At 35.4% G+C, this 13,094-nt stretch overlaps 1 protein-coding gene across 1 annotated transcript in view; it reads left to right on the forward strand.

The window, feature by feature from the left end:
* The window catches only part of BEGAIN (brain enriched guanylate kinase associated), a gene marked incomplete at both ends in the record, with an annotated part of 178,964 nt that overhangs the window by 156,504 nt on the left and 9,366 nt on the right, over window positions 1-13,094 (forward strand). Inside the window, one exon of the mRNA XM_081333979.1 lies at window positions 12,109-12,216. Within this exon, the coding sequence (XP_081190105.1) occupies window positions 12,109-12,216 (108 nt within the window). The remainder of the gene's footprint in view (window positions 1-12,108; window positions 12,217-13,094) is intronic.

The following is a 13,094-nucleotide window of genomic DNA, read 5'->3' on the forward strand; positions in this document are numbered from 1 at the left end:
GTATGGGAATGAATTCACTAGTAAATTTGTTTTTGGACTTGGTAGAACTTGAAAAAGTAACAGCAGAAGGAATATTTGATTCCTTACTCCAATGTCTTTACTCTTATGGGATGACAGAAATTATTTGAAAAAATATTGGATTTCCCTGGCATACGATGGTGCTGCTGTGATGATGGGATGTAAAAGTGGAGTGAAAAAATTGCTGTCAGAACATTTTCCTTCTATTATAGTTTGGCATTGTGCTAATCACAGACTAGAATTATCAGTAGGTGATGCTGCCAAAGAAACTTCAGGTATAAATAGATTCTAATCATTTATTGATAAACTGTATGTCATATACCATGCTTCACCAAAGAATAGCAGAGAGTTGCATTCATGTGCAGAATTACTGGGGACTGAGCTGCTGAAAATTGGAAGAATTTTAAGTACCCGATGAGTGTCATCTAGTTAGTGTACAGTTTTGGCTGTATGGAATAATTTTGAAACCCTTGTGTATCATTTTGAACAAGCAATGCATGATCCTACAAGAGATAAAAATGATAAATGTACTTATGATGGCTTGAAAAGAAAAATAACATCTACAGAATTTTTATTGGACCTAGGATTGATGTGTGGTGCTCTCCAAGAATTGTCAGATTTAAGTTTGGATCTACAGGACCGCAACATCGACTTGTATAAGGCAAATAAGAAAATAAAAATACTGGTACAAGTTTTTGAAGAAAGAAGACAGAACTTTGGGCCCTATTATAAATGTGCTGTTGCTGCTGTAAGTGATCTTCGCTTTCGTGGAGTTTTACTTCACAAAAGAGATTCAAAAAAGGATCCTCCCATTGACCCAAGTATATTTTATACAAAATAGAAAGAGACAATTGAAAAAAGATTGCTTGATAGCAAAGACGATGAGTTGGCGTATTGGTCTCGCATACTTGATCAAAAACATTGGCCTGAAGATGTTAATACTCAACTGACATTTGGAGATGTGGAAATTAGAAACTTATCAATCAGACTGCAACTAAATGAAAGAGAAATGATTCGTGGATTCCGTGAATACATTCTCAAAAAGACATATCCAGAAAAACTGTTGCATTTGATACGGACTCTGAATACCATTCCTATTTCTTCAAGTGAATGTGAACGTGGGTTTTCACAGATGAATCTAATTGCTACCCCAACAAGAGCTTCATTAAAGACTAAGACAATTTCAGCACTTTTGTTCATCAAACTTGTCGGACCACCACTGAGACTTTTCAATCCTTCAAAGTACGTTGATCTGTGGTTACTCAGAGGATGACATTCGGCCATAGATACTAAGAGCAAGGAAAGGAGTCAAGAAGATTTGCCAGACGAGAATTGGACAAAAGTTTGGAATTTTCTATGAACATTTGCCTTAAATACAACAAATTAAATGTATGTTAAGAATTGAATATATAATTGTTTAATTATATAAATAAATATATAAATAAAATTATATAAATAAAAGATTAACGATGAGAGTTCCGGCACCTCTTTTTTTTTAAAAAAAGCCCTGTGTACTCTTGAGAATGTTCATGTTGTCAGAGGATGCTAATGAGAGTCTAGGAAATATATTTGTTGGAGATGAAAGTAAAAGTAAATTAAAAGAATTGTGGGGTGCATGTAAAGCTGTGAAATCAAGTCTGAATTTTAAACTGGAAAATCAGCACCCTTGCCTTTGTTTTTACTTTGCTGTTAATAGCATTCCTGTGAACCTTCAGATTTCTATTAATCCAATACCATTAAAGCTGCAGTTGCCAAAAGCTACAAATGTTGTTGCAATGAGCAAAACAGCCTTGAAACATATATAGCATTCTCCATTTTGTCTAACTGAAAATAGAGCTCTTTCTATAGAATTACAAATACAAAAATAACCACCATTTACTGAAGAAGTTATTTTAGTTGCTGTAATCAAATTTATTTTATTTATTTATTTATTTTATTTTAATTCCATTTATATCCCGCCCTTCTCCGAAGACTCAGGGCGGCTTACAAACTTAGCAGTAGCCTTGGAGAGGGAGCTCAAAGGATTCATATGTAAAAGTACTGCTGCTTTTGATGTAGTATAGGAGGATTAATTTGCAAGTTATATTGCACTTGATCTTGCATAGGGGGACTTTATAATTCCCCAATTATGGTAAAGAAATCCCATTTATTCCACTTAGGATTCCTTTTAAGCAAACGTGCATAAATTTGGACTGAAAATAATTTTAAGTGTTGCTGTGAATAAATAATATATTAAGAAATAATCACTACCATTCAAAATATAAATTTTCAATAAAATATTTTAGGACTGTACCATTTCAGCATGCCAGTAGGAATAGATCAATGAATGTTCCCCAATTATCTAGCATTGTATGCATAGGGAGAGGCTTTTTAACAAGAAAAATGTTAAACATGTGATTTCATACTTCTCCATTTTGGAAAGATACAGACCCACATCTGATTTGCTTTTGCCTGAAAATGCCAAAAAGTTTTAAGCAAGGCACTATGCTGATTCTAAGTTCTAATAATATTTATATTTCTTTTTATACAGTATGTCAGTCATTATGAAGGATGCCATATATCCTGAGTTACTGAATGTTTCAGCTTTATCTTTGGGATTAGTTCCACCCTGAAATATCCAAAAATTATTAACCACGTAAGCCTCAACAAATTGTAGCATATACTTTTGACTAATCTCAGAAATTAAAGTTGGGCCTAGGTAGTATTAGAAATTCCAGAAGATAGCAATGGCACATCACTTCATGGTGTTGCCAAGCTAACAGTGTAGACATAGTCAAAGAAGTTTTACTTATCTTAAGACTCTGTGAAGCTTTGCTTCAAAGATTTGATCTAGAGGTGATATGATCAAATCACTCCTTCAAAACAAATTGGATACCCTTGAACTGATTTGGCTGTTTGAGTATCCCATACTTAATAATCAATTCAATCTGATATTTCAAAAGTGATTAGCTGTCCTAACTTCTTAAAATAAAATTGATGAATTAAATCTGAATTTGAGTGATTCACTCACTACTAATAGTTACTATCCTTTCCTGGATTAAAAGCAGTGGAACATCTGTATTTTTATATACAAAGTTAGGAATATGAAAAATCCTAATCTTGTTCCTCACTTTTCACACAACAGAGATGTGCATCCTGGGGGGTCCTGAGTCCATTTTTAAACCCTTAGATCTCTCTTGATCATGATTGCTTAGATGAATATTAATGATATAAAATAATGGAATGTAGTGCAAAATACAGTGCAAAGCTTTTCAAAGTTCTAGAGGTCATAGTAGAGCTGTCTCCAAAAGGAAGTTGGATTAGAAACATTTTTGTTAAGTATTTTGAAATGCTTTAATTTGCAACATTTTCATGAGAACTTGCTAATAGATTTAACTAAAAAAAAGGCCTTCACCACATGATGTCTTTCATCTTAATAGCATGAAAAAGATTTAGATAGCTTGAGAACTACAATTATACAAGCCTCATATGGCACATGATATGCCATTTAAGATCCACTTATTAAGAATTATTAGAAGTGAAAGTCTGGAGTAAGAATTTTCCATAGCCAGTTCTTGGGTATGTGTCTCTAAGCAAGCATCTTGTATTGATACATCAAATTGTATCTGAACTTTGGTACTTTTTCAATCTCCTTTTGGTGACAACAGTAGACCCGGTATTAAAGATGACATTTGCATTGCCCTGACTGCAGTTGCTGAAAACTGATAGAATGATTGCTTGTCATTTTGAAGGAAGAAATATACAAAAAAATAATATTTAAAAAAACCTCCTAACCTTCCATGGGGAAAAATCATTGAAAGCATTTGCTTCCAACCACAGATTTTTCTATGAGATTGTTGAGATGGTACAAAATGTTGCAGAAGTACACAGTCCGAAAGTAAGCTTTTTTTTTTTTTTGCAAATCAGCCCTAAATACAAAGTTTCTTTAAAAGGGGAGGGGAGGGAAATGAAATTGTTGTTCATCTTTAAATATAGCATTTGGAAGAAAAAAAACAATGTGAAGGTAGAGATCTACACATCTGAAAAAAGTTGGATCAGATAATATTTTTCTAATCCACATGGTCCAAGTGCAGGAATTGAATATACCATTTAATCCTTAAGTAAATTTTATAGAAAAAATGAATATTTTACAATAGTATTTAAAAATAGATAAGAAACATTGTATGTAGACTACATAAGAAAAGTGTGTATTATTAAATTTACTCCCCAACTGCATCCCTGAATTTCATTCAAGCAAACCCTGTTTTAAGGTGAAGCCACAAATGTTATGGTTATCTGGATAGTGCTTTGCATTTATTAACATAATTATTTTCATTTTATGCCTGTTAAAGATATTCAGCTGGGGCATCAGTTTCTTCAAGCATTTCAAATTAATTTCAAGAGGATATTAGAGACACTGTTCATTCATGCTGAACTATTATCCTGGGCTTGACCTGTAAGACATACCTATTTCTTTTCAGACCAAAAAAAATGTTCTCAGAGGGTTTGCACATGTAATAATTTATTAGTTCCCCTTCTTTTTATTTCTTCCACTGGAATTGCCTTAGTTGAAATAAGTTAACCAGCTAACTTTCCTGCTATTTCAACTTATATGCTGCATAGTTTATTTGGAAACAGTAGAGACATGCCTTGAGAGAATAGAATAGAATAGAATAGAATAGAATAGAATAGAATAGAATAGAATAGAATAGAATAGAATAGAATAGAATAGAATAGAATAGAATAGAATAGAATAGAATAGAATAGAATAGAATAGAATAGAATAGGAGCTGGAAGGGATCTTGGAGATCTTCAGCCCTCTGCTGAAGCAGGAGAACCTATACCATCTCAGACAGGTGAATGTCTAGTCTCTTCTTAAAAGTCTCCAGTGATGGAGCGCCCTTGATTTCTGGGGATAAGCTGTTCCACTGGTTGATTGTCCTCAGTGTCAGGAAGTTTCTCCTTAATTCCAGGTTGCTTCTCTCTTTGATCAGTTTCCAACCATTGTTTCTCATCCTTTCTTTGCCACTAGTTAAATTTGGGGATGCATAATTTTCGATCCACCCAAAAATAAAGTCTTGAAGTCACTTATGTGTTTCTTCATGTCACATTTTGATTTCTATAATCTCATTTTACCTTTGCCCCGCGTTCCATACATACAAATAAACTCTTCCTACTCAGCTAGTGACGATAAACATCAAAATAAGGAGTAGCATACAAATATTTAAGGGACGCGGTGGCTCAGTGGGTTAGGATGCTGAGCTTGTCGATCAGAAGGTCGGCAGTTTGGCGGGTCGAATCCCGAGTGCCGCGTAGCAGAGTGAGCGCCTGTTACTCGTCCCAGCTTCTGCCAACCTAGCAGTTCGAAAGCACATTAAAAATGCAAGTAGAAAAATAGGGACCACTACGGTGGGAAGGTAACAGCGTTCCGTGCGCCTTTGGCGTCTAGTCATGCCGGCCACGTGACCACGGAGACATCCTCGGACAAGCGCTGGCTCTTCAGCTTTGAAACGGAGATGAGCACCGGCCCCTAGAGTCAGAAACGACTAGCACGCGTGTACGGGGGAACCTTTACCTTATACAAATATTTTCTCAAAGCAAGAAGTCTTTCTAAAAAACAAAAGGCATAGAATGAAAAAAAGCATTACAGCATTACTGTAAACATCTGGTTTTCTCCTCTAAACTCCTCAAAAAGCAGCACCTTTCTCTTCTTTCAAGATATAATGAATTGGGAGGTAAGGAACCATGAAAATCTAAATTCAGTAGAAGGAATAAAAGTAATGATGCTGGATGTATCTTGTCCCTCTATTACTTCCCCATAACAGTTTTCTTTTTTTAAAAAATTGTCTTTTACTTTGTTTTTTCCTCAAACTTTTCTTCTGGTGTTTTCCTTTATTTTTGCTTGGTTGTTAATGCTAAAATGTTTTTAAGATTTTATAAAATGCTGTAAGAATTTTGCATTAAGAGACAGTATAAAATATGTTACAACTTTATCTCATCAATAATATAAGTAAGAAATTACCAGCTAGAAACAGGACTTTGGAACTTCCTGTGCTATCTCATGTAATGGAGAGCAAATGTGGGACAGTGCTTAGCATATCAGAGAAGATCCAATTCCATGTTTCGTCGTGGAGCTTGATGAAAGTGGACAGTCTTGTTCCTAGGGATACAATGCAGTTGCGAAGTGTGTTGTTGTCTTGAAATAAAAAGGAAGTAAAAATAAGTGTAAGTTTGGGGAACCCTTTACTGCAGAGAAGGAAGTTGTTAAAAGGAATGTGTGTAGTGTTGTTTCTTCGTACCTTCCCTCCTTTCTTTCCAAAGGGAAATAAAAAGCTGCAGAAATGACATTCATACATAAAAGGAGAAGAAATAATAATAGCAATAGTATTATGGGGGACATGATGATGATGATGATTTTAGAAAGAAGACACTGGGCTCCCATAAGTGGTTGGTTGCTTTAGACTTAATTTAATGTAGAAATAGGGATGGCTGTTCTATGAATAAAGCATAATTTGAAAGCATAATTTATTATTAATTGCAATCGTGACATCTCATGATTTGCCAGTAGATACTGTATGCATAGTTTACTCCTGGCTTAGTTTACAGCTTTAAGCACCTGTAAACCTGGATTCTTGATCTTCTTACCAACAGGCCCCAGTATGTGCAAGTTGGAACACATACCTCTAATACCATTTTCTTGAGCCCAGGATCTCCACTGCTGTTCACCCTGTTGACCCATGACTAATGTGCTAGGTTTGCCACCAACCATATTGTGAAGTTCGCAGATGATACAACAGTAGTGGGTCTTATTCAAGATGACAAGGTGGAAGCTTACTGCAAGGAGGTTGAGGGGTTGGTGAACTGGTGTAAGGAAAATAGCCTAGTTTTAAATACTGGAAAAACCAAAATGATCATTGTCGATTTCAGAAAAGGCAAGCACAGCCACACTTCTCTGTGCATTAATGATTCACCTGCGGAGATGGTTACCAGCATCTAATTCCTGGGTGTGCAGCTAACAAGTAGGCTGGCTTGGTGGCTCAACAGTGAGAAACTGGCAAAGTGGGCACAGCAGCGCCTGCATTTTCTGCGTCGCATGAGAAAAGCACATCTTCCTTCCCCTGTCCTGATCACTTTCTACAGGGAGACGATCAAGAGCATCCTGTCATACAGCAACACAGTCTGGTTTGGAAGCATCACTGCTTCAGACAGGAAGGCAGTGCAGAGAGTGGTGAGGATGCCGAAAAGATCATTGGCAGTTCCCTCCCCTCCATCCAGGACATAGCACAGAAGTGTTGCTTGAGCAGGGTCCATAAGATTATCTGGGACACTACACATCTTCTTCATGACCTGTTTTCCTTGTTACCTTCTGGGAGGAGGTTTCATGGTATCCGTAACAGAACATCCAGATTCAGCCATAGTTTCCATACAGCATTAACCTTGTGAACTCTCAAGCTTCCTCCTTCTGTTATATATTCAAGATGGATAGTATTTAATATTTATTTGTTATGTATATGTAGTGGGGTGGGTCTGTACATAGGTTGTATTTAGTATGTTTAGGTGTGTGTCATGTATTTGATTCATTTTTGATCTGTGCTGTTGTGCCCACAGTAAAAAAATGACAATAAAGGTTATCTTATCTTATCTTATTTTATCTAGTTGGAAAAGCAGGTAAAAGGTAAGATAAAAAAACCCTGGAGCAGAGCAAACCACACAAACACTCTTATTTGCAATGTTATAATACACATTTGCAATATTCATGTTGCATTGAGTGGTATCCCTAGGTACACTTTAAAAATTGTGAAATAAATACAAAAAATATTGTTTGAGTATTTTGTCTTGATGAAATTTGTGGACACTTTTGTCAGAACCTTCAGGATGCGTCTGGTGCTCCCATCTGTTTCTCCAGCTGTACTGAAGAAAAATTGCCTTGAGCCACTACCCCAATTGATTGGCAAATGAAATAGTGCAGATGTCCCCATTGAAGAAGTTCTTCTGCCAGCAAATAATTGTGCATTGACTTGAATTTAAAGAAAATAAGGCTAGCTCTAGGTCCCCCCATCAACTTACCAAAATGAGGCAAAAAATCTTTGTGACTCATGCCTATAGAAGTTATTTCAGTGAGTTTTGATACATGATGTCTTGCAATGTTTTAATTTAATATAGACCTATGAGTATATTTGGAATGTTAAAGACAGATTATAAGGTGTCTCACACAAAACAGTTGTCATGGAAGTTTGTCTCTTCATGTAATGGGTACCATAGTGCACATTGTCAACCACAAGAGAGCTGTGTTTACAAGACAGTAAGCAAGTAAAACTACTTCTAGTTCCCCAAGATTCTCCTGTCTCTCCTGCTTTGGTTTTGGGCAGGGGGGGGGGGCAGGGGGGGAATATAATCACAAAACAACTAGGCTGCAGCTAGCGACCATTTTGACTTTCCGAGAAGGTTTATAACTATAGTTCAGGGCATCTTTTCTCAATAAAGATGATGTTCTTTTGCAGCATGCTTGCTTCCCATTTATTTTTTAGTTTATTAGCCAAGTGAGTCTGGCACCAAGGGAGGTATATCAAAATATCACACTACTTACTGCTGCTTGAATTTTATAGGATTTTTTTTAAAAGAAAGAAAGTTTTAAATCAGAGTTTCCCAAACTTTTTCAGTTCATGACATCCTTAGTATCAGTAATTGCTTCACAGCACCTGTGGGCTAAAACCATGAACTATTGTTGTGCTTTTCTCAAAAACTAAAAATATCCCATGGAGCCCTGGAGGCTGCAGTGCAGAGTTCAAGAACTGTGGGCTTTAAATGATTGTTGAGAGACTATTTGGTATTCTTCAGATATAAACACTTCTGGAAAGACACTGCCCTACACGGCAAAATTCAGACCTTAGAAATAAGGGAACAGCTCAGGACACTGAGAAGAATTGGCCAAAAGAAGGCTGGAGTGGTCATCTATTTAAGAAAAGACTTTTCGGCTAGATTAATTGAATCGGATAAACAAGGGAGATATGTTAGTATTGAATTAACATTACAAGGAAAGAAAGTTCTTCTTATTGGATTATATGCTCCAAATCAACAACAGCAAAAATTCTTCAAATTTTTACATCAGAGACTAATCGAATTGGATTATAAATCTGTTATTATGATGGGGGACTGGAATGGAGTTTTGGTCCCATCTGAAAACAAGAAGGGATCCTCCAAAAACTTTTCTAATTTGAAATTGCCTAAAGCTTTTTTTGATTTGAAGGAGGATCTGGAATTAAGAGATGTATGGCGGGAAAGGAATATGAAAGACAGAGATTTTACTTTTTTTTCGGATAGACATAAATCTTTCTCTAGGATTGACTTTATTTTGATTACTACTGATCTTTTTTCTCGGGTTAAGAACGTTAAGATTTTCCCTAGGACAATGTCTGATCATAGTCCTGTTTGGTTGGAGTTTTTTTGCTGAAGATGGTAGTAGAAGATCCTGGAGGCTGAATGAGAACTTATTTAAAAATGAGTTGTTCTTGCAGAAATGTAGAGAACATGTGAAAGAATTTTTTGTTACAAATATGCATAAAGGTACATCGATGGGAATGGTTTGGGATGCTAGTAAAGCTTATATTAGAGGGGTTTTAATTTATATGAATAACGCCTATAGGCGTAAGCAAACGCAAAAACGTTTAGATCTTGAGGAAGAGATTAAATCTAAGGAGAAAAACCTTATTTTGAATCCATTGGATAATAACTTAAGGATTTCAATACACTTATTGAAAGAACAATTTAGCATGCTACTGGCTGATCAAGTAGCAACCAACTTGCGCTATGCTAAACATAATACTTTTTGTAACGCTAATAAGCCTGGTAGATGGTTGGCTTACCAATTAAGGAAGAAACAGAAATCACATACTATAAATAGAATATAAAGGAAAAAAGTTTACCAACAAAATTTGACTAAGAGGAGTTTTTTAGATTTTTATTCGAAATTATATTCTAAAGAAAACATACAAGTTTTAGATATAGACAAGTATTTATAGGAAGCTCATTTTCCGAGACTTTCAAAAGAACAACTTGAGATGAATTGCCCAATAACATCAGAAGAAATTTCTTTAGCTATTAAACAGTTGAAATTGGGCAAGGCTCTGGGAACAGATGGATTAATAGCAATTTACTATAAAATGTTGCTGGTTGAAATGATTGAACCCTTAAAGATTTTGTTTAATGAAATTCAGACTGGAGGTGCAGTTCCTCCATCATGGAGGACAGCTTTTGTATCATTGATTCCAAAAGAGGATCAAGACCTTACTCAACCTAAAAATTATAGACCTATATCGCTTTTGAATACAGATTATAAGATTTTTGCTAAAGTATTGGCTAATAGATTAATGCAAGTTTTGAAACAAATGATTCATAGTGATCAATCGGGATTTATATCTGGGAGGTATATGAAATATAACGTAAGACAAATTGTAAACTTGCTTGAATACTTGGATAAGAACAACCAAGTCCCCGCAGCATTGATATTTTTGATATTAGTTAAAGATTGTATGATAAAGTGGGCACAAAATATTCAGAAACCAATTGCGCTGGATACTTGGGAGATAATTTGGGTCAGAAATGTTAAATTTACTCAGGCTCAAAACTTAAGAGAAAATTTTTATAAAATGTTTTATAGATGGCATTTGGATCCCAAGAAGTTGTCTAATATGTATCCTAACTTGCAGTCTAAATGTTGGAGATGTGGTAGTTTAGAAACCACCTATTTTCATATGTGGTGGACTTGTAGAAATATAAAAGCTTTTTGGATTAAAATTTGGTGGAACATTCAAAAGATTTTTAAGAGGAAGATAAAGTTTTCTCCGCAATTGTTTTTATTGGGTATTGTTGTAGATTCTGATGTTAAAGAAACTAATTTGATGTTGAATATGATAACAGCAGCACGGTTACTGGTGGGACAATATTGGAAGAAGGATAGTTTGCCTACTATAGAAGAATGGGTGTTTAAAGTTTCGAATCTTGCAGAAATGTCTAAGATTTCTGCTTATTTGAAAGATCATTCACAGGAAAGATATATTTCAGTTTGGAGGAGATGGATAGATTATATTCAGCCTTGGTGGAGCAGTGGGCTAATGCCTCCTTAAGTAACACCAGCTGCCTGCAATTAGTGCAGGTTCGCATCCCACCAGGCTCAAGGTTGACTCAGCCTTCCATCCTTCCGAGGTAGGTAAAATGAGGACCCAGATTGTTGGGGGCAATTAAGCTGAATTTGTAATAATGCCGCTTGGGGTGTGTGTGAAAGCCCTAACAAGCAGGCATATACATAGAATGAAGGCTACTGCTAAGCTTGTAAGCCGCCCTGAGTCTTCGGAGAAGGGCGGGATATAAATGGAATTTTAAAAAAAAATGGGACTAAAAAGTTCCATTTAGCTTATGAGTAGATTTTAGAGGGATATTGTTATCTTAGTGTTAGTACTTTGTATGTATCTATGTTAAAGGGGAGTTAAAGCACATTATGAATTTGGTTAATTGTATATTATGGATAATTCTTATTTAGAATATGATTATTATAACTATAATCCTGTATTTAGCTCTGGGAAGTGGGGGGGAAGTGGGGTGGTTTGGGGTGGGGGGGATTTGGGGATATATTGTAAAATCTTGTTTCTGTAAAACTCTTTAATAAAAAAAAGAATTGGCCAAAATATGACACATCAGAGGTTTTTGAGGAAGGAAGGAAAAATCTTCATTATGCTACAAACTTCCATTCCTCTGCTAGGATTTCTTCCAACTTTCTTCCACCCTACAACTCTTTTATATTTTTTCAAAGTCTGCTCTAGAGGACTGGGAGACGTCTGGGCCAGATATTTAGGTCAATAAATATTACAGTCCAGTTGTACATGCCTGACACTGGCACCCAAAAACAATGATTGAAATCAATTTATATGAAAGTTGAATGTTTTGTAATGTCAGGTTTCAAGTCTCTATTATAGGATTCTTAGGAAGAAATGTAACAGAAAAAAGAGAAATATTATAGAAAAGACCTTTCATACAACTATTCTTTGTCTGGTGATACAGCAGCTCAGTAGCTCGTTTTAGAAGAGGAAAATGTTGATTGAACTGTTTTGTATCCAGGGTCAACACTATGAAGAAGAAAAAAGAGCGTTAAGCCACGAAATAATAGCCCTCAATAACCATTTGATAGAAGCCAAGGTGACAATTGATAAATTATCAGAAGATAATGTAAGTATTTTCTCTACTATAATATATAGAAAGGTAAAGGTAAAAATTATGGCATAGAATAGAAATATAATGTTACAAGTAATTTTGATATTATTTTGTTATCTTCAGCAATTAACTCACAAGTAGTCCTTGTTTAGGGACTACTTCATTTAGCAACAGTTTGCAATTACAACATGATAAAAAGTAACTTTACATCCAATTCTTGCATTTACAACCTTCTCGGTCTATAAAGCAAAAGAAAGCTGAAGTAAAATTATAAGTACAGTTATAGATTCACTGAGAAATTGCTTAGCTTAATGGCTAGGTTGTTGGTCCCAATTGTGGTTACTAAATAAGGACTACTTGTACCCCATTTATGTAGAGAACAGTTATTTCACTTGGTTAAAGGTTTAGCAAAACATGTTATTTTTTTCTAACAAATGGGAGAATGGCCAGCAACTACAGACACCTTCATTAAATTCCAATTATATGCTATATGCTGGTCTACTGTTCCAAATGTTACTTTTTCTGTCCAGAAAAAGACATAGTTGGAACCCAAGCAAACCTGACAAGCCTTTTTGGCTACAGAGGTATCAAGGCAATTATGATTGGAGGAATATCATCAAGCCATCTGTTTTGTCTGACGGTGTTCAGCCTTACCAAGAACAAAACTTAAAGCATGAAAGTTATTTTGTTGCATTCCAATTACCTGGAATGAGGAGTAATTTACATGATTGTGACCAACCTTCTATTGATTGGAGAAATTCAGATGAAACCATTTTCATTATATGGTTGTCCAGCAAAACAGCATCTACCACGTACATAATTGGTTCCATCATTAAAATGCTCTTAACTTTAGAAGATTTTTCCTTACATTCTGCCAAAATCTGCCTTCCTAT

Source organism: Vipera berus, assembly GCF_964194415.1.
Source record: "Vipera berus genome assembly, chromosome: 1".
NCBI lineage: Eukaryota > Metazoa > Chordata > Lepidosauria > Squamata > Viperidae > Vipera > Vipera berus.